The following is a 26,274-nucleotide window of genomic DNA, read 5'->3' as shown; positions in this document are numbered from 1 at the left end:
GTTCATTCAGGAGGGAGTGTGTGGATTCCATAGGGTATCCTTGGCTTTCATTTGGAAATGGAGCATAGATTATGAAGACTAAGCATGAGAAACTTTACCTCCTCCCCCTTCGACCCCACCTGACTGAGCTGAGCTTCCATTTGAACACTTGGATATATTTCTTTTCTCTTTCATTATTTTTAATAATTAAAGTTGCTCCTGGATTCATTTGGCTCTTAAAATACATAAAATTTAAATGACTTTTCTATGTTTCTCTCTTGGTTGATGGGAACACATAGACTTAACCTTTTTCACATCTTCTATTCACCAGGTAAGTTTATTTCTTCTGCCCTCGAGAATTCACCTTTTTAATATGTGATGATGATTAGTTTCTAAGAAGAGTATGACTGTAGTGTTATGCCTTTGGACTTGTGGGTGTACACAGAAGTTCTGCTGCTTCTCCTCTTAAGTTTCTTAAGCTTATTCAGCAAAGCAGCAGCAGTTTTAAATGAATGTTAAGAACTGCATACATACACCCATGGCAGAGGAGAGTGGAGAGAGGTCAGAAGAGGATAGAAGAGAAGGCGAAGTTTCCCAGTTTGGCCCAAAGACCATAAAAGGTCTTGGCAAACCCAGCTCTGTCTGCAGTTATTTAGGTGAATCACGAAAATGGAAGCAGTGGTTAAAATGGGCTGTTGTACATAAATCAGAGGTGGCTGGTGTGCAGTCTCCCCTTCCTCCAAATCAGATATTCACTTAGGTGGAATCGACTGTATCTTTTTACACGACATATAGGAAAAAAACAGATACGTGAAACAGTGAGGTGTGTAGATGTATCACCAACACATAATGACTACCAACAATACAACACGCAGAGAGAGAAACAAGTATTAGGAAAATGGTTTAATATTGGAGACAGAAGCAAAAAACTGCATCACACAATAACATACGTTACAAAAATAAGTTTGACTGTTTCAACTACACAATTATGTTCACAATGAGGACGGAAGAATCAGAAAAAACTTTGATCTAAACAGCAAAAAAGCAAACCCCTAAAGTTTTAACTAATACATTTATCCACTTAAAGTGACTTGAGTACTTCTAAATCTAATTACCTTATTGTGTAACTGCACAATACAGAATAAAAAGTGAAACTTACCGCTGTATTTTAAGACAAAATTCTAATGCTAGATATAAGCAAAGGGAAAAAAAGAAATCAAGCCAAAGTTTTTAATTCTCAAAAGAAAAGCAACTTTCTTTCTATCAACCAGAAATCAAACTTGAAATCAGTCATTGTCAGGGGGCCCACTAGAGTAAGCCACAAAAATTTCCATTTTTTTTAATCTCCAGTATAAAAAGTTCCACTGGTACAAAATGCATAATAAGTACAATCAGTTGTAGAAATAGGAAAGCCTGCATTATTATTATTGTTATTTTTTGGCTCAAATTCCATCAAACAACAAAATCCAAATGCATCAATAACACAAACAATACTCAGTGGTCTTACAGTTTCCACTAGGTTGCAGGAACTTTGGCTTTTCTCAGACAATATTTAAAAACTATTTTATAATTCTAAACAAAATGATATTATTAATCTACAACAATTCTCACAGCACAGAAAAACACAAATACATTTTTTGTATGACATTATTCAAAAAGGTAATGAAACTACAGGTTTTTTTTTAAAATTTTATTTCTTCGTGTTAATTAGCACTTAAGATAATAATAAAAACAAACAGTAAAATGAGTCCAGAGTAGCACAAGCCAAAGAACTAGAACCCCTATGGTGAAAGAAAGATGAACTTGTTTCGCCTTGAGGACTGTCATTTTATCACAATTCTCTAATTTAGTTTAAAAATGACTGTTCTCTACACTTGATTTAAAAAAAGCAGTTTCCCTGTGTTTTCTCTTCCAGCACAGGCCCTCACACCCTTGCAGCTTTTTCCTTTTGATATTAAAAGATAAAGTGACTAAAAGGACAAATTGTCTCTGAGGAGGGTTATCTTCTTAACAATGAAACATGCCCAAAAAACCCCAAACAAGCCAACCCCAGAAAGAATGGACTTTCCCCCTACATGTGTCTTGGTTGCCTGCAAAATAAGAAACACTCAAATTAAAGTGTCCACCCTGAGCCCCCTGTCAACTGCACTCAGTCCCTCTGGGGGAGATGCAGTGGGTGAAAGGAAGAGGGCAGGAGGAGGGCAGCTCGCTTCAGTGAAGAAATCAGAAAACATTGTTTTTTGAGATCTGTGTAGAGATAGGTAAATGAAGAATGAAACAGTCTAAATAACTCAAATGGTGTTCTCTCGTGTTCCTATGTATGTATCTACACACCACCACATACTACATATGAGAGAGACATGTGTGGTAACTTTTGTTTCAGCGGATTGCTGCAGGAAGTACAAAATAGCCCTCAAAGGATGAAGGAAGGCCCCAGCAGTAGTAAACACATGTGAGGATAATACAAATCATTTCATTATAAGTGCATGTGCCATAAGAAGGGAACTTTTTTTTTTTTTTTGCATTATTAGAGGCTAGTCCTTTCCATCCCAGGGCTATCACATCCACACACACATTAAACCAAGTGGGCTGGTAAGTGGGACAAGGAGGAAGGAAAGGGAGCCAGTAGTTTCTGAACTCCGTTCGAGACAGAGAAGCTTTCGGGGTCTGCTTTCTGGAAGGCAGGAGTTTTTGTTGGGGCTGCAATGACGACGTGGGGACTTGTCAGGACAGCAAGAGATCTGTTCACGTGAAGTCAAAGTCAAAGTAATATGGCACTTTAAAAAGTGGCAGCAGGAACTGGTGCTAATTATTTGGTCAGAGACTTGGATAAAGAACTGAGTTTTCCTTCTATGGTCAGTACATGCATTGAATTAAAAAAAAGCTAGGGAAAAGACTATCAGCTACCACCAGACACCTTGGTATTCAGAGGTATCCACGGGGTCAGAGAGATCCCCAGCACAATGGCTGATTAGAAATATTAATTAGGAATATTTAAAATACAAAAGCAAAAATACCTCAAAAGACTACCCATTACCATGTCACTTAACAGGAAGTTATATGGAAATATTCTAAACTGGAACATACTACTACATCTGATCTCAAAAGCATACAGAATCTAAGATTTATTTAGGTGCTGAATCTATCTACCATCCCTCTCAGAAGGTTTATTTAATAAACTGTTTTTAAACAGAAGGAATCCCAGCAGCACATTAAGAATCTTTTTTTCAAAAAATGAACAGAAATAATCAAATGTTAAAATGTAGGGGAAAAAAGCAGAAAGGGTTAAAAGACATACATATTTTTCTTTCAGATTTGCCTTGTGGATTTTTTTCTTTTGGATCTCAACCAAAGGATAAAAAAGTAGTAAAGACAAAAAACAACTCAGAGAAGATATATGCAGGGGAAAAAATCCAAATCAGAACACCCAAAACAAAGCAAAATGATGACAGTATAAAAGTTATCAACATTCCAGATAGCTCTGGGTAGAAAGGGTTAAAAGTTCAAAACTTTCTCACCTTAGAGGTTTCCATATATTATGAAGAAAATACACGGTGAGGCTGCCGTCACAGCACGGATGTGCAGAGCGATTAAAAAAGTGAGACATGGGCACTTGTACAATGTCTTACAAAAAACATCATAGAGAAATAACAAACAATAACAATTTCAGGCAACAAGACCACAGGATAGCAAGTTAACAAACTTTTTAACCTCTTTTTTTGTTTTTTGTTTTTTAAATATCAGGGATTTATACAAAACACATAATAAAATACCCATGTTATCAAATTACTTCTCACAAGAAACACACTGAAGCTCTAGGAAGGAAGTACCTTTGGAATTTGGCACTATATATTTTCACTTTTTTCTTTAAAAGAAAAAAAAATCACATTTTGCTGAACACAAACACATCTAAATAGTCCACAATAAAAAAAAAATGACATCAATGCTTTACAAGCCAACACAAAACTTATTCTGGAATAGATTTTTTTTTCCCCCTCACATGAAATATTTTTTAAGCAAACAACTTTTTTGAAATTCTTTTTTAAGTAAACCAATTCTAAACTTGTCTTATCAACAAAGAACATTAAGACCATAAGACTCATGATGAAACCACAACTTAATTCACAGAAGCACCAACGCAACACAGTTTACAGTAACCTTTCTCCTGTACATTGAAACAGTATAAAATATAGGTAATTTCATGTGCATTAAACCATGGATTGTCTAACTGTGAGTCAGTTCAGCAAAAGGTGACACAAATAGGTAGCATTTGCCCCAAAACAGGGTAAATATTTTTCTTATACTAATCTACAAAAAGTGGTTCTATATATATATCTTAATGAGAAAGTGAGCCACCTAAAATGGCCTTATCAAAAAACTTTACACTGCCTGAAAAATGTAAAAACTATTACAGACCTCTAGAGACTTAAAATCAGACAGTTTTTTTCTCAAACTGTTTTTGGAAGTAGTCTGTTAGAAACCAACATTCTGTGTCCCTGGACACATATTGCTATTGTTACCAGTGACCGGGAAGAATGCCAATCCCTGTATAATACTTTCAAGTCTGTTTTATGAAAAGAAAAAAAATAAGAAAGAAACATTTTGCCACAGGTTTTTTTACTATAATTAATTTTTCTAATAATAAATTTCAGTCTTGCATGAATGCAGCAATGTTTTTCACATTGACTTCCCAGAATTCATAGCTAGATGAGGTCACATGCAAATTTCAAAGGTCAAACTAGATCAAAGGTCAGTAGGAGAACCAAATATGATGTGAGGTCAGAAAGACATCAGAAACAATGACGGGACGATGAAACTTTTTTTGAGACGCCACAGGGACATGCTAGGCAAACGGTGAACTAACGGGCATGAAGATGTCTAGGGAGAAAACAAGGGAGAGTAAAAAGTTACACAGAATCTACGCAGCAGCAACAAAATCACTCTTAAGGGTGCAGGAGAAAAACTAATGCAAATCTTAGGTCACTGGGGAGTCTACGAGCCATCCACATAATTTGCATTTCTTACAACCTTTATCCACAGCACAATGGAACCCCAAGAGAATCCATCCGGAGAGGGAGAGGGGATGGATTCCTGGTGTTTTGGGGTGAGGGGCTGGCAAGGGACAGGGGAGGATCCAGTTTTCAACGAATGTGACAAGGGGAAAGTCAGACAACTGAACTGTAAACTAGATAATGGAAGTTACGAACAAAATAATCAGACAGATACAAACAACGAGAGGATAAAGCATGAAATTTAGGCCTAGGGTCCAACGGTGAAAAAAAGCCCATTCCTAGAACGATTCCTGTAGAGACTACTTCAGAAGGATCTAGCTAGCACAGAGAGCTGCTCTTTAGGTACCCAATAAGTTAACAATAGGCAATAAATAACTTCCATTATTTCTGAGGCAGTAAAAATTTTGTACAAAAATAGAAATGCTTTTTTTACAAATAAAATTTACAGGCCTGTGGCTTTCTTTTTTATTTATGTATTATTTATGTATTATTTATTATTAAATTTATCTTTCAAGAAACATCAAGTATTTTCATTCATTTTTATTTTATTTTTAAACCCTGTAGCTTTAAGAAACAGATCTCTAAATCTTTTTTTACATTAATCCTTTCTAAGAACTAAAATAAAACAGTAACAAAATAGACAACCAGTAATAAATGTCATGTTGCTTTGAACCCTAAAATAAAATCCTACTTATTAAAACAAACCAAATGTAGTGGAAAGACGTTTGTATTGTTTTAAGTGCTTCTCCTGGCTTTTCTCTTGCTCTAGGCCACCACCTTGACCTCTAAACAGCTGGCGCCCTCCTAGGGGTGAACAGGACAGGAGGGGTGAGTTCTCCAGGCAGTGCTCTCAGGGCACCAGGGGGGTCTCTGAGTTAGAATTGCACATTAGCCTTTGTTTGCCTTTTAAATTGTCAAGATGTCATTTATTTGTGTATGTTTTCCTTTAAAAAAGCAAAAAAACAAACAAAAAAACAGAAAAGGTAAAAGGAGATTCAAATCGCAAAACAAAGAATACAGTGGCACAACTGGAGGAGTTTACTCGATAGAAACAAGGTAGCCCAAGTTTTAAATATGGCGAACTAGGTGAAGGGTGGGAGGGGGAAATGGAGGCCTTATTGTAAAAATAACCGTCTCTCTTGGTAAAAGTTGGCAATGTGGTCCTCCTCTGCCTTTCCTGTTGAGAACAGGCTGGCTCGTGGGACTTACCCTAAGAAAGCTAAAACAAAGCAGGGAGCCTCTGGGGTTAGGATCAGTAAGGTTTGCTGTCGTTTTTGGAGCGCTTCAGCTGGACCTTCAAGCGTTTCATGCCAATCTGAAAGCCGTTCATAGCCTGGATAGCAGCTTGTGCAGACACTGGATTGTCATAGCTAACAAAACCTGGAAAACAGAAAGGGAAGGAAGGCAGGAATCAAGATGGAGAGGCAGTGCAGAGAGAAGGGGGCCGGGTCCCCTGGCCCCGGACAGTGTAACTGCAAATGGTGAGTACATGTGCCGATGCCACGGACAAATAGGGCACATTTTAGGGGCCACAATGGGAATGTCTGCTGAGCAGCAGTGAAAAGGCTGGCCAGACAGGTAATTGGGTTTGACAAGAAAACCCCTTTGCAGAAAGCTAAAATCTCCAACTCAGTTGTTTGAGTCAATTCTGTCTCTTTGCTTATTGATGTCAGTCAAAATCCACTTGTGTTTCAAGTCCCTTAGAATGTTTCTGCAAGAACCCCAGATACGTGGTAAACGCTGCTCAGATAAGTGGTGGATAAATATGCAGGGCTGAAAGGGCCCCCAGAGGCTCATGTATCCCAAGTAGGTTGAACTGAAGGGGCAGGATAACTAAGGACAGGACGGCTTAACTCGGTGTGCTGCCCGAGACTCCCCCACCTTTCATTCTCTATCTCACAGAGCCCACGCTCTAGGATGGGGTCAGTGAATTAACTCTAGAATAATTTACACTTGATTTTGAACACTTTAGAGTTATTATTGAGAGGCATCTAGGGTTGCAGGGGAAATGTTGGGCCTTTTTCCTTACCTGAACTTCCATTTTCAAAGCTCCACTGAATGCAACAGAATGGAAATTGCTACTTTCGTAGTCCCAAGAGTCTTGGGGAATATACAGTCTAAACAGCTCAGGGCTTAACGGTCCTAACAGAGTTCCCAGTGTCCTTCTCTATTCCAATACTCACCACTAAAAAAGATAGGGAGGGCATGCTTTTGAAAAAGAACTGATAATGCTCTGCAAAGACCAAGAAACAGAATTCTGATCATGTATTTGTTCTCACCAGAGGGTGAGACAGGCAGGGGGTGGTGTTGTTGCAATGTCAATGCAAAAGTGCTGAGCTTGTGCAGTCCCTACTTACTTTTGGTAGTGAAAGGAAGCTATTATACTAGTTGCCTTTCAGTCCTGAACATCAGCTGTTTAGAAGGTTTTATATTAAGCTTCTCCATATATCTACTATTAAAGTTTAAAGTTAAAGAGAAAATTCCTTTATAAACTAGAGGAGGAAGAAAAGGACATGAATATACCTTTAGCAGAGTTCTCAGCTGATAAACATGAGTATACAGTAGAAGGTTTCTCATAGTCAGGCTCTATTGCAAAACAGTGGTTTACGTTTTTTGAAATCTAATTGTGGATAAATGTGATCTTGAAGCTAAGATATTTGCTCAGACTTTATCCTTTCCCCTGTGGGTTTTCATCCAGAAGTAGCAAGGCGATTAATGAGCGGAAATGGGTCAAGAGTGCAATGGATTACAAAACCTGGCCAAGAGGCTAGAACAAAAGAATGGGGTCATTACCCTATGACTGAGAACCTGGGCCCCCAAGGAGTTAAACTCTCACTGAGAAACCTTGGTATGGGAGGCAATGGCTTTTATAAAAATCGAAAACACTGTCCACTAAACTAAAGTGTCTGCTGATACTCATAGCTGTAACTTGAGTTATTATGAACACATTGGTTAAGTAGCCTGTGGGCTGATATGTACTCTTTTAAAAGCAATACTTTCTGAAAAATCCAACCATGAAGCTCAATCCTTTTCCAATCTCCAGATCAGCCCAGGACATTGTTTGGCAATGAGCAATATAAAAGTCTGGCTTAAAACCTGTTCAGGGAAGCTCCCAAAGGTAGGCTCGTACTGAAACACACACACCTTATATAACAACCAACTCCACTTTTCTCTCTTCTGAACCATTACATGGGGCTTGATGGACTTGCTGCAGCGGTAGCTACAGAGTAATGGGTTCAGGCCGACAGCCTTTCCACTGGGTAAAAACAGTGACTTAAATCGTTGATGTACTAATTCCCCTAACAGCAGAAGCTTCAGACCTTCCTGGGCAGTAGCACAGAAGTTAGACGTTATGATAATGAAGCTTCAGAAGCCAAAACATCCTGGTTGCCTATTAACAGTCAGCCAGATACTAAGTTTGAATTTTTGGCTGAGCACCACCCTACCTTTGATGTTTTACTTTACATCGTGCAGTTCTATTTGTATTTCCTCTGGCCCATATGTATTCTACTTTATTTTGTTTTATGCTATTCGTAATACCTACTACCAACATGCGTTAGTAAACTGGAGGGGTGACTCAAGCAACTGTCCTTTCTCAAACTGGGCCAGAACTTGTCAAGTGAGTAATATATACTCTGAACATTCTGCCTCTAAACTACTCTGGGGACTAGAAGGGCTTGAAAAAAATAAAACAAGCAATAATGAATGCTCTCCCCTTGGTGTAAAACATTAGTGCACGCCATGAGCTTGTCTTATTCTCTCGGAGCAGAGAAAGGCCTAGGGAGGCAAAGTCTGGGCTGCTTGAGGAAGGAGGGCATAACAGCTCAGGCCGCTGAGCAGCTGGGTTTCCCATGTTCCCAGAAGACCTGCCCCTCTGTGCTGTACAGCCACTCAGGCAGTCCTTGCAGGTCCTGTCCACCCAACTTCTAGCTCCCAGCACAGTGTGGTGCTTTGTGTGACCATGAGATATTAACCAGCCATCCCTGTGCTCCTGGAACTGCAATGTGGTGGGTGGTCCGACCTCCCCTCTACTGGGAAGATGTGTGCACTCGAGTGCAGTGTATGGAGATGCTGAGCAGTGGGCCCCAGTTCAGTGTGTCACCCGCATCCACAGTGGCTCAGTCACACTGAACCTGGCAGGGTGAGGAATTAGTGGTAAAGGGGTGTCAGTGCCACTCTGTATCAGGACAGCCTACACTACAGTTCATTAACTGCATTCCCATCTGCTACAGTTTGTGGTCCAGTCTATGAGATTTAAAGGAACTACTGTTGCTCTACAATGACCCAGTGGCAGACATATGTAGCAACAGGTGTCCACTGTATAGCATACAGCATTACCTAATGTATGGGCAACTGGTTTTATTTCCCAGATCCTTCCTTTTTCTGCAGCCCCTTCCCTTAATTTTTTTTTATTAAACAACGTTGCCCAGTCTGCTCCTATGGATCCAGAGAACCAGGAAACACCACTACACAGGGACGGCCCTGTCCTGACTTCTAAAGTGTTTGCCATTTACATCTTCCTCCCCATGGCTCCTCAGTGGGGGACGTGCTGTAACATTCTAGCTTGGTTTCTGTTGCATACCAAAACACTTGCTCAGATTGGTCTGTTTGTCAATGAAGACTTTAGCAGAGATAACATTTCCAAAAGGCATGAACATCTGCAGAATGTCCTGGTCTCCAAACTCCTGTGGAAGGTGGTAAATAAAGAGGTTTGCACCCTCTGGACCTAAAGAGGAAACAAAAACCAGAGTAAGGTATTCTTCACTTCTTAGGAATGCTTTAACAACAGGCTAAGCATTTGGCTTTCCCTCACGCCGAAAGTGGAGAAAACAGAAGGATAAAATGCCATGTGCCAATTTGTCTTTCAGGAAAGCAAACATGCTTGAGGCTTTCATCATTTTCTCGGAAACACTGGTTAAGAATGGCTTCCTTTTCACTGATAGTTTTCTGTGGGCCACATCTGCTCTCTGCACAGGAGCAATATTTCAATCTCTTCATGGGTGGCGGTCACAGGACAGAGAGGGGAGGAGAATGCAGGCACGGGTTTGCCTGGGTGGCCGTGTTTTCCGGTACGTATACAGTGTGTCTCAGAGGAGAGTGTGTCCTGTGCATTCTAAGCAAATTGCAGCAATTGAGAGTAATGGATATAACAGTAATGCTGCTTGGGTTTCTTAATCATTTACCTAATTATCCATCCAGTTTTGATTTGCCAAATCTCTTAACACACAGTCTAATAATCATCTTTATTAGAAATGACTGGCAATGAGTCAAGACAGGAAAAACTAGGTAGGTAGACTTTTACAACTGTAACAGGAATATATACCACTGGGAATTGGCCTTGGAAACGAAGACATGTGATGCAGCGGCTAGTCAGAGACTCACGCTCTTTACTGTTACCCATCACTTTCTAGGAATACAGCAAACACGGACGGAGTGAGGAAGATCTGAGCTACAATGGTCAGAGAGGTAAGTTCTCCTAAGTTCCTTTCCATTTCATTCTCCCTCCTCTCTAGCCACCTGCACAAGAACTATCTGAAGGAAGCAAAAAATAGAGAAAGGTGGAAATCCAAATGACCTGATGGAAGGTAATCATCTTCTAATACATAACAGGCAAGGATGCTTTCCAGGTCAAAGGGTGCTAGGACTAGTTGCACAATCTTTCCCAGGTGGTTCTGGAGAGGCCTGAGGGTGGGATGCCTCTGGGATGTCCTGTGTTCTGGGCATGGTATCTGGGAGGGAAGGGAGATAAAATCGGCGAAGTAACCTCTGCAGCTGGTATGTGGAACCTTAACTGGCACTCACAGGAGGAACCAGGACTGGAAGCCCCTGAGGATAAGCTGCAGAGGGTGGGAGTCCACGGGAGTGGGTCAAAGAAAAATATAAATGGGGTATAAATAGCTTTATACAAATAAAAGCGATGAATATCTTTGCAAAGAAAAGTTAAACCAGTTACGTTCTACAAAAAAAATCATAAAAGAAATGTTCTAATGAATGGGGCTTTTCACAAGGAACACTTCTTGAGGCAAATTTCTGAAGCCAGAGACAAAGTGTTTCTTCCTTAAGTGTCAACGCGACCACGTGACCTTTCCAGATCGCTCAGTTTCCATGGACATGCCACGTCTGACGCAGAGGCAGTCTGTGTTTGAAGGGATACAGCTGCAGGCTTTGATCCCCAAAATAGTTCCTGGCTTAAAAAAATTCTTAGAAGTGCAAACTATGAGTAGATATAAACCCCAAACGCTGGAAATGGGTGTTCTCGGTGTGCTGTGCCATGCCCTCCCCTGCAGTCTGTATCCTGGGCATGCCCAGCGCTGTCCAGATTCAACACTCCTTTCAGATAAAAGATCCGAACTTACAGATGAGGACGGATGGCACCCAATCTGAATCGTGAAGTTGTGTTAGCTCCTGAAACTGGGGCGGGGGGGGGGGGGGGAGAAATGCAAATTTACTGCCTATGCCTGGGTAATCCTGGCATTCCCGACTGCTCTATATTCGGACTATATCCCTGCCAGGTGGGGACCAAGAAAATATGAAGACGGGAAAACCCAAGGAGGCTTTGTGCTCTTAGTCATCATTTTTCCAGGAAAAATGCCACCATCTCCTACTATAGACCCATTTTCCCATCTCCATCAAATAGTTTGATTTTGCAAACCACCAACTGTTAACACCCAAATGAAAAAAGTTGACCCAACACGGAAAACCTCCCTTGTGTGAAGGCAGGTGGCTACTGCCATAGATGCCAACAGTAAAAAGTAAAAATTGTTTTGAGAGTTCCACCTATCTGCCTCACCTTTCCCTTTAAAAGCTGGCTGACAGATCACACATTCCTCAGATTTCTCCCAGTACACGTTATTTTAAGTTGTTAGAAGTCTGTTGTATTGTTGGTCTCAGCTGGTTGGCATTCATATTTTGTATTTCTAACAGGGCACTGGGGGTGTCTGCATCAGACTGCCGGCTTCCCGTTGGGTGTCAGAGGCTCTTCCTGCTTGTGTGTGTGTGACCTGCCTCCTGCAAACATGGGACGAGGGGAGGTGTGGAAGGGGCCAGAGAGAACGTAGGCAGGCAAGGTGGTCGACTTTTCTGGATTTGGATCAGTCCGGATGCCATAACCCTTCAGAAGATTTGAAACCATATGCTTTACAAAGCCAGACTGGCTCATGTTCCTGTGGGGTAATACACCCAGGGCACGTGACTAAATGTGTCACGCTGAATTTCACCTCTTTCGACTGATGAAGGACGGAACTATGAAGCGGCAAATCTAAAACTCTATTCGATACAGTTCATTATGAGATTTTGAGATTTTTTTCTTTCCCAGTATAACCTGCCTTTTACATTATTTTAGTTCAACTAATAGTAAGATGGTTTACATTTCTTGAACTCATGTTAACTGGATGAGAAGGGGGTATGAGAAAGTGAGATGTGATTAAAAACAACAAAGAAACCCCACACCAAGCTACTGGTAGCCTGCATACCTAAATACACATAATCTGGAGTTGGTGACTGTCATTTCAAACTGTTTTATACTAACTAATCCCAGAAGGCTAGTTACTGCACAAGCAATCCCGAAAACCCAAGGCAGGGACTAAGTTTAGGGCTGTGGGCTGGAGTAAAGCAGCTCAAGAAAATGGTGTTTCCAGGCCCAGCCTCTGCATAAAGCACTACATTTTGAGTCTTCTGCGGACATTTTCCCAGCAACACAGGCTCTGCAGCTTGCTGTGGGATGCTGCTGGATAATGGAGAGGGCGGTAAGGCGCAAGTGGGGGAACTGGCTGTAGGGTCCCTTCTGAGGAAGTCATTACCTTACAAGGACCCTCCTGCTGCTCTCATTTGTCACCTAACTGTAGTCAGACTCCAGACAAAGGGACCTCAAAGCAGGCTTTTGTGGAGTTGTGTATTTATGACACTGTATCTCCACACGCCTGGGGGAACTGTCGTCTGAACCGTTGTGTGTGTTTAAAACATGTAGAGTGTCACAACCGAGAGTGAAGAGAAAGCTGAAATAATGAATAGATTTTCACATAGCTTCTATTTTAAACAGTCTCTGATTTTTACAAACAGAAAAAAGCCTTTTTTTTTAAACACATTAGTATCTTTAAAGCTGTGTCCCCTTTTAAATTCACAACTCTGTAAAGTAAAACTATTCTATTTCTTTATAGAATACATTTAAAGTCAAAGTATTTAGACAAAAACAGTTTGGAATTACAGGGTGAGGGTAAAGGAGAAGAGAAAGAAATCAAGCAAAACTCTTCAACAGCACGTCCCCGTTCTGGCTTCTTATCCCATATTCTTAACGAGCCAGAGAGGGAATCAAAACCATGTTGAAGATTCTGCTTTTAAAGCAGCTTCAATTAAGGAAGAAGCCGCCAAAGGAAGAGAGAAAAAGAGACAAGTCTTCCTATTTTGACTAGTTCATTAACTAATTTATAATTAGCTTTAATTTATTCTGAACTTTAACTTCCTGACATTCATTTTGCTTTACCGGCAGAGCAGCAGTGCGATCAATCACTTATTTGCTGCTCCCCAGAACCCCCAGTTAAAGACAGAGTCGATCCTAAGGGTAGATTTATTATGAACCTGGAAACCAGCACCTGCTAAGAGGCAGGCCATTGTCACAGCGCGGCATGGGCTCTGTGCAACCTGGGACTGGCTGGACAGAGCGCTTCACCCACAGGGACAGGACACTTCCTCCCTCCTACTGAGGAGGAGCTGCAGTGTGAGAAGAGAAATAATGCTGATTTGGGAGAAAGAAGGGGGTTCCTAGAAATTCTTTAAAAATTTATTTATTTATTTATTTATAGAGAGGGGAAGGCAGGGAGAAAGAGAGGGAGAGAAGTATCAGTGTGTGGTTGCCTCTCATGTGGCCCCCACTGGGGTCCTGGTCCGCAACCCAGGCATGTGCCCTGACTGGGAATCGAACTGGCGACACTTTGGTTCACAGTCTGCACTCAATCCACTGAGCTATGCCAGCCAGGGCCCTAGAAATGTTTTGATGGCAGCAATTACTAAGCGATTGTGTATAAACACATAGTGGGTAAGAAATCCACCTTAAGAGGTAGCTGAAAAATTAAATCAAAAGATAAAAGAAATATAAATCTGAACAGGAAAGATAGAATCAAATGGTTTAAGATTATTGGGTTTCTCAATGAAAAATCACGAATACTAGAAATAAAACGATTGCTTTCGAGCTCAGTCTAGGTGTTATGAAAAGTAGCTCTGAAGGTGAAAGGTGCCCGTCAGGCCGGCCACAGCAGGAGCGCCGGGCCGAGGGCGGCACGTACCTTCCTTCTGGCTGCCCGCCGCGCTCTGCTGCTGCAGCAAGCTCTGGCTGTACAGAGTGGGCAGTGCCGCTGCCGCATACTGCTGAATCCCTGAGTAGGCCTGGGTGAGGGCGTCCATGGTGCCCGCGGTGCCATTCGTCAAGCCCGTGGCGCCAAGTCCTCCATTCAGAGCCGCCATACCTGAGAGCATTTGAGCAACTTTACAAAAAACCCAACAATAGAGAAGAGAAACAGCACTTTTCATTAGTGCTTTCCAAAGGAAGTTAGAGAATCATTTGACACAAGTACAACAGATAGCAAGTGCATGCAGCTAGCGTACCGATGAAAGCAACATGAACTTAGAATGAAACTATGAAGTCATACTGACAATCATGATAAAAATACAGACAGCAGCAAACCGAAGAACCCCTTGAGCGATGAGAACCCTCACTTCCTAGGCCAGCGACCAACACTCACTGAGGTGCTACAGTTAGACAGTATGTCTTCATTCCATGCAGCGTGCTACTGGCAAGTACTAGGGTTAGCCTTTTGAAATAAAAGCCTTCCATTGCTTCTTAGAGCTTAGAAGCGGGTAAAAAACATCACTGGGAGAGCCCTGTACCATCTGTACACTTAAATCCATTTACTGGGTTCTTGGAGGACCTGAGCAGTTGAGGTGGAAAGGAAAACATAAAGCTTCTCTCCTGTAAGCTGTCTGATGAGGAAATGGCAGACACGTCATGCTCTACACTCAATAGCCCAGTGAATCGGCAGTCCCACTAACCGGCTCTACTAAACAGAAGAAAGCTGCCAGGACTAGGAGCTTAGGAATAGCCTTTAGCTGATGAAGAGTTAAGGCACAAGAAAAAATGTGGACCCTTCCCCTAACTGCAGAGACTGAAGTTGCTTATTCACTATGAAAGGCTACACATGGAATGGGGCCATTTGTTTTCAGCAGCAAATAGTTAGATGCTTAGACAGACAGGCAGACACACACACGAATATTAATCAGTGCCCTTGTAACTGGGGTTTTTGCCAATGGGCGAGCTCTGTGTCGTGTTTTCCAGTTAACTGAAGCTGACACCCGTTTTGACGAGCTGGGTCTCAGCTCTTCGCTGATGTGAACTGGATGTTTGCCAGCATACTTTTTTCATTTTTTCTGCTTGTATCCTGGCTGCTCTTCTGCTCTATTACGGTTGTTGATTGTGTCATATTTTCCCTGAATACTAAGTCAAAACAAGCAAGACTTTATAAAGTGTTAACTTTCATATGAGCTCAGGAAATGGAAGAAGTGACATCATAATTGTTCCTTTTATGATTAAATGTTTTTTTTTAAAGCTCTGTTTCTGGGAGAACTTACTGAAAACATTAGTGAAAGTCCCAAAGGGGCTTGGGCTATTGATCAGGACTATTAAATAGCAAAGATGACTAACTGAAAAAAGTTGGTAAGAAGTCTGCAGGGGATAGAGAACTGAGATAAGGATGCTTAGGAATTATGCCACTTTAACACTCCTGTCAGTGTTTTTCTCCTTGCCATCCTCGGGAAGCAGAGGTGGAGAATGTTTTGCTTTCTCCATAGTGCTTGTTATTTTGACAACTTCATCTCTTTGATTTAAAAGAAAAACTACATACAAAATATGAATCAGACTATTGCTTTACAATAGAGGACTCTCATAGTGTCTTAGGTCTGGTACTGCTCCTGTGGGCTTGAGAAGACGGAACTGGGCTCTGGGTGATGTTCTGACAGAGGCCTGCGGTGGGCCGAGTGCATGCAAGGAGAGCCTGAAGGCCAGGAGAAGGGCACAGGCCTACTGAAAAAGGAAATCAGGCTCACCTGGAAATACAAAGTTAAAAAGGGGTTAGCCAGCAGAAGTCCTGCTGACTCTGCTTTAAGTTTCTTCTTATGAAGGAGGCTAGTCTCTCAAATTTTTTTGGTCAGGCAAATAAGTGCTGTTAAAGAGCTTGGACATAGTTTGTCCTCCTAATTAAACAATCCCTGAGACGACCAACCATATTAACCCACTGCCTCTTTTCTACTCATCCCCATTATTCTACACAGCCGCTGAAGGGGTGGGGAGTAACTTCTCTTTTCCTTGTTTCATCTTCTTATTTCATTCTCACCTCCCAATATTTGTGTGAGTGCAAAGAAACACCAGTGTTTCTTTTCTCAGAGAAGTGAGAGGAGGTTGTAAAACAGCTGGGGAAGAGCAGAACACAGTTGCTAAGTGTTGCTGCTTTCATTTTTGTCAGGCCGTTAATAGGTGCTAGGGATACAGATGGTCATGCCACGGGCTCCCCTCTGGAAAGTGAGGGTTCTGTGTGGGAAGAAATCCTAGGAGGAAAGTGAGCAGTGACTTGCCACTCCACTCACATGCAGCGTATAGTTCCAGGTGTGCTCCGCGGCCTACAGAGCCACGGGGAACACAGTGGCCTGACAAGGAGGGGCTGAAGCCAGGAGCTCCACTCACAAAGAATGTCTCCGAATCCCCTGGACAGCAATGGGATGGTTGGAAGCACTACATCTCCTTGATGCCATGTCTGCTAAGGGCCTCAGAGCTCTCAGGCCCTCCCGGGTAAGGACTGTGAAGGAGAGCTGTCCTGTGATTTGCAGCCTCTGCTACCTGGCTTCTCCAGAGGAGGGCTCACACACAGGTGGTATTTAACTGCCATAGCTGCTGGTGGCCCTGACTCCCTTCCCGTCTGGGACAGGCCCTTTTTACTGTCCAGGATCGGTGAATGATCTTCTCTTTCTCCCTTTTTTGCCATTTTTTTCCCTTTTGAAACAGAAGCAGAATGAACTTCATGCTCCTGAGACACTGGACAGATGTTCCAGGAATGGGGTCCTGTGTGGCTTACAGCTCCAGCCAGTGATGTTTCAGCCACCACCTCACACTTGTCCCACTTACACTTTATAGTGGTTGGCTGTGATTTTGGACTCTCTCTCAGGGCAAACCTGCGCTCTGAAGGGTCCTGCTTGCTTCAGCTGGTTCCATGTGTGTGAGAGGTAGTCAGGCTGGCCTTACCTGCCTGGGGCAGGCAGGGAGAAGGCGGACGAGACACCAAGTAAAAGGGGTGTACTACTCAGGCCTCTCCAGCCCTTGCTTTCCTCCACGGTATAACCATCCTTTTGACAAAAAATAAGGATAAAAATTCTAACAAGTACAAGTGTATTGAGAATATTTAAAACCAAACCTATCCTGAAAATTCTGGTGTATTTGCCAAAAACCATGGCAGGATAGGTAACTGATTGCCTGGTAGAATTTGAAGGAGCTTCAAAAAAAGATTTCAACCTGTGAGAGTTATTCCTGTGGATTAACTAATGTTATTCTGTAATTATATCAAAGACAACATGTGAATTCTGCTGCTGGTATGTCATTACATCTGAAAACCTGGCACAAAAGAAACAGGCTTGAAGAAGGTTGAGTAAAATGCTTTACCCCTTAAACAAATAGGGCTTTGCTTTGAAAAGACCAAATGGATTTAGTCATTTCACCCCATTTAATTCAGGTTCCCATGAAAGCTACCTGGATGCGGAAGGCTGGGACAAAGTGTCAGGTGTGTCAAACCTCCACAAGGTAAGGTCCTTGCAAATGGCCTGTCAGTAAAGTTAGTGTGTATCTCGACTACTAAGCACTTTAAACTTCATTGCTCTCCAGAAGTTCTCATCTGATGGAGACCTGAGGAACTGTGAGATTACTGATTAGCTCTGTGAAAATGACACAGAAGGACCCCCCATAAACATGAGCTTGACAGTTTTTTCCAGCTGCTATGAAGGTGGTACTGAGCTGGAGAAGCAGAGGCCAAGTACCACAAGCAAACTACAGTTGCTTTCAAGCCACTCTGCTAAGTTGTCTACCAAATAAAAAGAGTAAAAGTGAAGAATGTGCTAATGCATTGGCACAGATTTGAAATCTGTTTACTGAGATAAGTGTCCCCGGTGTAGGTGAAGCATATCCTTCTAAGCTGCAAGCTGACAATGAGAACTTACATACAAAATGTCTGGAACCAGGGTAGGTGAGTTAGAATAGTACATATGGGACATTCATATGTATGCTGGTGTTAATATGGTCACAGGTATGTGTGAGGTTGTCTGTGCTTATGTATACATCTAACTACATATATCTTTTGTATATTCCAATGGTACAGATTAAAAGTCATTTCACACTGTAAATAGACTGACAAGCCACAATATGCCCAAAGCATTTTTTCTTTTTCCTTTTTTACAAAAGATATTTTTATTCACCAGGCATTTGTGGCTGGTTATATCCAGATCACCATAATTTTAAGCACTATATGGGTAAGCCACTTAAACAAGGAAAAATATACTTAAACACACAAAATCAGATTTACACTCTTGGGTGGACACATCTACAAAAAATATTTTCACCTTAGCTCAGATACAAATATAAAAAACATGCCTGAAGAACCATTCAATGATCTGTAAGCGAAAGCCCTGTTAGTGATTCACCCACATTCCTTCTGATCTGGACAATTTCCACTTTTAGCTTTAGTGTGCTGTGCTATTTTTTTTTTTTAGCCCCTCCATTCATGAATGTATGAAGGAAGGAAAAGGAGATCAGATTCAGTTAAATTTAGCCAATTGTCTACTAACCAAAACTTTAGGGTAGCAGGAAGGTAAACTTAACACTAAGATGAGTTGAGAATTAACTGTGGATTCTATCCACCTACTTTCTTCTTGGCCCCTTTTTCCATGGAAAGGAGTTGGCTCTATACAGTAAACGAGAAAACTCTCCTGGCAGCAAGCAGTGCTTCCTGGGAGGGAGGGGCAGGAAACATCAATGATATGGAAGCTGAGTCAACTAGTTTAGGAGCTGCCTCTGTCCAGGTAACTTTCTTGATGACCTGTTTTGAGAATTATTCGGTAGGACGGGTAGCATCACCATGTATGTTGAGGGAGAATGGTCTGAAAGAGGCCACCCTGTGTTAGGTTTTCTCCTTGTGTCTGTCTCCTTGGGACAGAAGTAAATATTAGCTGCTAGCCATTGCTGGCATTGTTAAACAGCCCCGAACTGGAAACATTCACCAAATCAGAAAGAATATATTCTTGTTTTAGCATGATTTTTGACTTAATTAAACATTTTGCTGGTTGATACTCTCTGGTAGTAGTAATTTAAAACTAGAAACATTCATAATTTCCCACGAACTATACAAACATATTAATCCAATGGCAAAGAATTCTAAAAAAAACAAAATAATTTAAGCCTGTTGTCCTTGCCAGAAGCAAAATTTGTGTAACATGGATCTCACACAAGACATAGTCACAGTGTCTTTGCCATTCAACAAGTGGCCCCTCTCTAGCCCCTCACAACGATGGACGATGCCAGCAAAGTACAACACACGACAGGATGGAGACAGGCAGACACACAGACAAGAAGACAACACGCAACAGTCATGAGCACATGCTGAGGAGGACAGCCACTCCCACTGGCCTGTTACTTTGCAGACCAAGGACAGGCAGGCGATCAAATCAAAGTCCTTGTTTTAGGGGAACTAGGTCCTGGGGCAAGAGAAGCAGCATGAAGGGCTGTGTGCAAACACACACACCTGCAACCGAGGGCAAGGACAAGTGGGCTGGAGCGTCTGCAGAACAAGGTCAGAAACAGGAGTCAAGGCACTGAGGGCTCTTGGCAAGGCGGGGGCTGGAGGAGGTTTTACTGGATAAAATATCTTGCTGTGGCATGATTACCACTTCATACGCTGTTTGCTAATGAAGAGCCGCCATACATGGAAGGAAAAATGTTTTCATTTTCTTTTTTGGTTCATGGTCAGATAAAAGTCAGTTCAAGTTTTTGTTTTTTTCTAGAGCATCTGAATGAAAGGATTTAATAAAACCTGAATATTTCCTACCCCTAAATATATGACTTATTTCCTTATCAGGATTGTAAGTGTTAGCTTTCATTTGGATGAGTTCTAGGTTCTTTTTTTTTTTTTTTTAAACCAAATACATTGCAAGGTATTATTTTTGAGCTTTTAAAGTATAGAATTACTGGGAATTTTTTTTTTTGCCTTTTTAAGAAAATTGTACTGTCTGATCAGTAAGTCCACTTATTGAATCATGGCTTAAAACAGGGCAACTCGCCAAGAACCCCTTTCTTAGTGCTTAAAATGGGTGGTGTTGGGTTGCTTGGGCTGCATGGTAGGTAACTGGACCCTCAAATCGGAATCTCTTTGGGCTATCACGGACCTGATGGGCTTAGCCGCTCTCAGGCCTCCGGGGGACCAAGCTGAGGGAAAGGCAGATGAGGTGCCCGCCCTGTGGGCTGAGGCCCTCCCCCAGCACAGGAGCCAATGCCAAGCATGAGCCTCTAATACACTTATCTGCTGGCTGGGTACTGTCCCCTCCACAGATCTAAAGTGCCAGACGTGGGTATGCTAGGTAGGGCAGAACCTAGAGTTCTCCAGCAAGTCCCCATGTTTCGGAACTGGGTGACTCGGCAAGCAGCCTGTCCCACCCTGTGGTGGTGGAACGGCGTCCCTTCGGAGCCGCACTGATTAGTGAGTGACCCACACCTGCGGTGCTTCATAAAGACGCCCGACCGTGTTCCCTTCAGCAGTGGCTCCATCTGCTCAGCTGGATTTCCTTCTTTTCAAGGCCTCATTCGTGCCCCCCCCCCCCCAATAACACTGTCATGAATCTTTGGGTTTTTAGAGCTGGAGGGCACCTTTAAAATCATCTGATCCAGAACTTTCAATTTCCAAATGGGAAAATGAAGCTCAGAGCGGGGCAGTGAATTGCCTAAGATCCTGCAAGTAATTGCTCACAGATTGGGGGCTGGATCCATGTGTCCTGATTTCTGGTCCATCAATTTTCCTATTATTAGCACACTGCCTCTTAGAAGAATAGAACAAATCCGAAACCCAACCAAACCCCTCAAAACCTGCAAATACCTGCCAGCCACAGAAATGTGTGGATGAGTATGCATATGCTGCGTATTAGAAAAAGACAGGTGGAGAGTGGTTGGGTGTTTTTTGAGGCAAGAGGAACCTAGACAGTGTCTGCCTATCAAAGCATGTGCTCCTCCACCCCAAGTATTAGTTCTCCCTGTTCTGTATCCTGTTTTAGGTCATTTCTGGCCAACCATTTTTCTGTGGAGAATTTGGGGGAAGGCTGTCCACCAGAGCAGCAAATACTCACTGTTTATGGTACCTGCAAGTGCATTAATATTGTTCAGTCCCACAGTGGCTCCCGCCAGTCCTTGCAGAGTCCCAAGAGAGGTCAAAGAGTTCATGGCCGCACCAGCAGTGGAGTTGGGGGTCGAAGCAGCCACTAAAAAACAAAAAGAGGGTGGAAGACGGGGAGAGAAAGCACAAAATGAAGGAAAGCAGACTGGCCCAGCAAGTAATCCGTCCTCACCACAGCAGATGGAGCCAGGGGGTCGTGCTTATGTGGTGGGTAAGAAAAACATATGGGGTGGCATTTGTGGCACTTCTGACCATTAGGTTTGCTGATTAATAAGAATGATTATAGCTCTGTTTGCCAGTGCAGTGACTGTCCCCACTGCCGGTTGGGAGCAGAAAATTGGAGGAGACCTGTCCTGGGTAGGCTCGCCTCTCGTTAGCCCCACTTCAGCCCCATGTGTCCTGGTGTCCAGCCCACTGATTTTTGGAGGCCTCAGTGCTCTAAGCCTCCTTCTCATCTGGGTTAACAAATTAAGGAGTGGGGGAGTAAAACACACTGTTTGGATTTCTTATTGTGTCTGCTTCAGAGCCGTCATTTTCTCAATGAAGTTTAAAAAAAAATCACACATCTTCCTGAGTTTGACAGAAGCCTCCAAGACCCTGAGAGCTGTGGTAATAGATGGGGTGGAATATAGGAGAAAAAGTCATTTTGGTCCAAACTCTCCTTCCCCTGTTCTTTCCACCACCTCTTGTCAAATGACAGTTTCACTGGGATACGATTCCCACACCATAAAACTCCCCCCTGCAGTGTACACAGTTCAGTAGTTTTTAGTATATGTATAAAGTTGTACTACCAGCACCACCATCTAACTCTAGAACATTTTTACTACTCCTGAAAGAAACCCATACCCTTCTGACACTGGCACCCACTGATCTATGTACTTTCTCTCTGGACTTGCCTAGACTGGACATTTCACTTAAATGGAATCTTAAAACATATGATCTTTTTTGATTGTCTTCTTTCACCTAGCAAAACGTTTTCAAGGTTCATCCATGTCGTAGCCCATGTCAATGCTTTCTCCCTTTTTATTGCTAAATAATATTCCACTGTATGGAAATACTACATTTTGTTGATCGCTTCCCCAGCCGTGGACATTTTGGTGGTTTCCACTTTTAAGCTACTATGAACAATGCTGTTGTGAGCATTGTGTACAAGTTTCTGTGTACACATGTTTTCAGTTCTCTTGAGTATACACGTAGTACACATGCAGGGCCAGGACTGCTGGGTCACATGCTAAATCTATTCAACATTGTGAAGAAATGCCAAACTATCCTCCAAAATCATCGTACTCCCCGTCCTTTTCACAGCTATTATCCATACGTTAAAAAAACTGAAGGAAACCATGCTTAAAGAATTAAAGAGAGGTACGATGACAATGTTTTATCAAATAAAAGAGAAATTACAAAAATGAACAAAGTGGAAATTCTGGAATTGATATATGCTTCTGTAAATAACAGAGGCTATCTTACATTTCAACTATCTTACATTTATAGAGCTTCACAATCTGCTGACTTTTTCTACACACGTCATCTTTATTCTGGTGATGGAGGGAAAGGCTACACTCAACTCGGACTGTGGTTCAAAGCAGCCCCCGGTCCATTCTAGCTGTGAAATCGCTGTGAGTGTGAAACTTCCTTTCCATCCAGCATGGGCAGGACCGTCACCCATCCTCCCGGAATGCCCCTGCCCAGCGGGAGGGTGTGCATCCCCTCTGCCACGAGAGACACAGAGCAGTGTATGTAATGCACCTCGCTTGGGATTCCTTTGGATGCAGCCAGATCACATGTTGAAACACTGAATTCCCCACCCTGTCACAGTTCTGTCCATGTATGACATTGGCTTCTGACACCTCATAATGTGTATCTATTTTCTCTCTCTTTTAAAAAAATAATTATATATACTCAAGCCAAAGTTTCTAGTCCCTCTGTATTATAAAACTTTTCAAATACTGACAAAAGCAGAGACAATAACAACAAACTCCCATAAACTCATATCCAGATTCCAGAATATTTGAAAAACAACCCATTCCCAAAACCTAAGTGTATTTTTTAACTTTATTTTTTTACCATCATCTGAGGACATGCTTATTGATTTTTAGAGAGAAGGAAAGGGAAGGAGAGAGAAAGGAAGAGAAACTTTGATGTGAGAGAGAAACATCCATTGGTTGTTTCTCTATGCATTCCAACCAGGGACCAAGCCCACGACCCAGGCACGTGCCCTGACCAGTTACAGGATGACACCCCATCCAGCTTCACCATGCCAGCTGGGGTCTAAATGTATTTTAAAGCAAATTTCAGACCTTATGCCATTTCACTTTTACATACTTCCGTATGCAACTCTTAAAATTGGGGCTTTAAAAAAAAACACCCATACAGGATAGGGATTGACTGTGGGGGGGGGGGGGGGGGGGCAAGGGAGAGCAAGGGGGGAGAGAATTGGGACAACCATAGTAGAACAACAATTTTAAAAATACCCCTACCATTATTAAACCTAATATTTAAACCTTTATTTTTCCTTCTTGTACTGTCTTTAGTTTTGCTATCAAGCTTTTGCAGACCTCACAAAATGTCTGAGAGAATGCCATACTTTTACATTCTCTGGAATAGATAGTATAAGACTGAATACTTACCTTAAATGTAAGTTAAATGTTTGGTAGAACTTGCCAGTAAAAATGACCTGGACTTGACAAGGGATAGTTTTAAAATATTGATTACATTTCTGTAATAAAGAGAATTATGCAACTTCTGTTTTTCCTCTTGAATCAGTTTTATTAAGTTATAGCTTTTGGGAATTTGTGTATTTCAAGATTCAAAATTTACATTGGTATTAAAACCTAATGTGCTATTGGAAACAGTAGAAATTTTGGTGGTGGACGATTAGGAGGAGCCTTGTAGCTCCGTAATAGGAAAACGATAGGCAAGCTAGGAGTTTAACAGAGAGAACCAGAGAAAGAGAAAGCTAAGAAGAGCCCTCCTAGGGTCAGAGCAAGTTTCACCAAATGGCCTTGAAGAATTTCCCTGTGAAGGTGCCTGATGTGAACTGAACCAGGCTGTAGGGGCATTTTATGCCCCAGGGCCAAAAACAATAGATCGTACAAGTAGAAATTAGTGGAGACTAACAGCTAGATGTAATAATAATAGAAAAAGACCCACCAGAAATTTAACAAGGAGATCAGGCATAGAGGTAGTCAGAGAGCCACTTGAAAGAGTTATGCCATTTAAAAAAGAAAATACAAGAATGTCACAGCCCAAGGCTGTGTCCTCTAAGGAGCGACATCAGAAGCACAGTGAAGTGGAGTTGGTTTTGCTGAACTAGTCTAGCTAAGTCACTAAGCAAAGAAGCAAACAAGAAGTTGGCTTCAGATGGAGGGGAAATAGAGTGAGGAGGATCAGTGTCCAGAACTGCTATGATATATTACCTAACATGTCCAGTTGTAAACAATTACGAGATTTGCAAAGAAAGTGTGATTCAGGAAAAAAGCAGGTGACAGAGACTGTATTTGAGAGGGCTCAGATATTATACTTAGCAGACAAAGACATTAAAGCAGCTATTATAAATATGTTCAAAGAACTAAAGGAAACCATGCTGAAGTAAAGAAATGTATAATGACAATGTTTCATTAAATGATAGAGAGGGAAACCACAAAAGTGACCAAAATGGAAATTCTGGAAATGAAAAGTAAATTACAGAAATAAAGAATTCACCGCAGGGATCAGTAGTTGATTTGAGTAGGCAGAAGACCGAGCCTCACAGAAATGCAGCACACCGTTAAGCACATGAACATATGTATAGTAGGAGTACCACAAGTAGAGAAAAGAGCAGAAAAATAATATGTATCTGCTCTCCCCCTTTCACATTCTTTAAAAGACATTAGGTTGTATAACATAATAATTACAATAATATATTGTTGGGTTTGGAATATGTATGTAGATGTAATATGTGTACAAATAATAGCATTAACAAGGGGAAGAGGGGAGAGTTCTGTAGGATGAGATTTCTGTGCCTCACCACCTTTGAGTGAGTATAATCTGAAATAGATGCTGGTAAGTTAAAGTGTCTATTGTAAGTCCTAGGGAAACCACTAAGAAAATAAAATTTGAAAATATCATGAAAGGAATTAAAATGTACTAGAAAATATTTACTTCATGCAAAATAAAGCCATAAGGACCAAGAAACAAAAAGCTATGTGACACACAGAAAACAAAAAGTCCAAAGGCATGTGTAAATGTAACCATATCAATAAGAACGTGAAATGTGAATGAATTAAATGATCCGATTAGAAGGCAGGGATTGTTAGACTGGGTTAAAAAAACCAAAAACCAGATCAGTCTATGCTGTCTCAAGGAGACACACTTCAGATTCAAAGACGCGGACAGGTTTAAGGTAAAAGGATGGAAAAATATATGCCATGCAACAGCTACCCTGTAAGCTGGATTGGGTATAGTAATAGGAGACAATATAGACTTTCTAGCAATTTGAGAGAGAAGGAAGATTGGGTCAACTGCTTGCATTGTAAAGGACCTTAAGATGCTTCTCATGAAAATCTGTGTCTTTGTCCAATGGAATGCAGCTAATAAAAGGACTCCAGGGCCAGTATACAATGACTGTCAGAAAACTTGTTTGATTCAGGGCTCTATTCTTCTTTACATCTCTCAGACTCTTCATTCAGATCCAAGAGAAGGGAAAGGAATGGAAAGGAACAGGGTGAGAAGATGAGATAATCCCTTACAGCACAGGAAATGAATATGAAGCAAACTGGGATGGGGTGTGGAGGGGGTCAGCTGGGTAAGCGGACCAGGAAATTCTGGCACTCGTCCAATAACCT

General features: G+C 41.8%; 1 protein-coding gene across 13 annotated transcripts in view; it reads right to left on the bottom strand.

Annotated features, from left to right (window-relative positions):
• Positions 1-867: 867 nt before the first annotated feature.
• CELF2 (CUGBP Elav-like family member 2) overlaps positions 868-26,274 on the bottom strand; it is a 501,843-nt gene continuing 476,436 nt past the window's right edge. For 4 of the 13 annotated variants that reach the window (XM_036024602.1, XM_036024625.1, XM_036024609.1 and 1 more), the window contains 4 exons: positions 21,405-21,536; positions 14,270-14,467; positions 9,574-9,717; positions 2,486-6,371 (listed from right to left, as the gene is read on the bottom strand). In XM_036024602.1, coding sequence (XP_035880495.1) covers positions 6,244-6,371; positions 9,574-9,717; positions 14,270-14,467; positions 21,405-21,536 — 602 coding nt within the window. In that variant the 3' untranslated portion in view covers positions 2,486-6,243. Of the gene's footprint in view, positions 6,372-9,573; positions 9,718-14,269; positions 14,468-21,404; positions 21,537-26,274 lie in introns of all 13 variants that reach the window. The other 9 variants (XM_036024620.1, XM_036024636.1, XM_036024632.1 and 6 more) reach the window with 5 other exon arrangements.

This window comes from Phyllostomus discolor, chromosome 1, assembly GCF_004126475.2.
Source record: "Phyllostomus discolor isolate MPI-MPIP mPhyDis1 chromosome 1, mPhyDis1.pri.v3, whole genome shotgun sequence".
Taxonomy (NCBI): Eukaryota; Metazoa; Chordata; class Mammalia; order Chiroptera; family Phyllostomidae; genus Phyllostomus; species Phyllostomus discolor.
The sequence above is the reverse complement of the archived record's forward strand: the minus strand, read 5'-3'. Positions and strand labels throughout refer to the sequence as shown.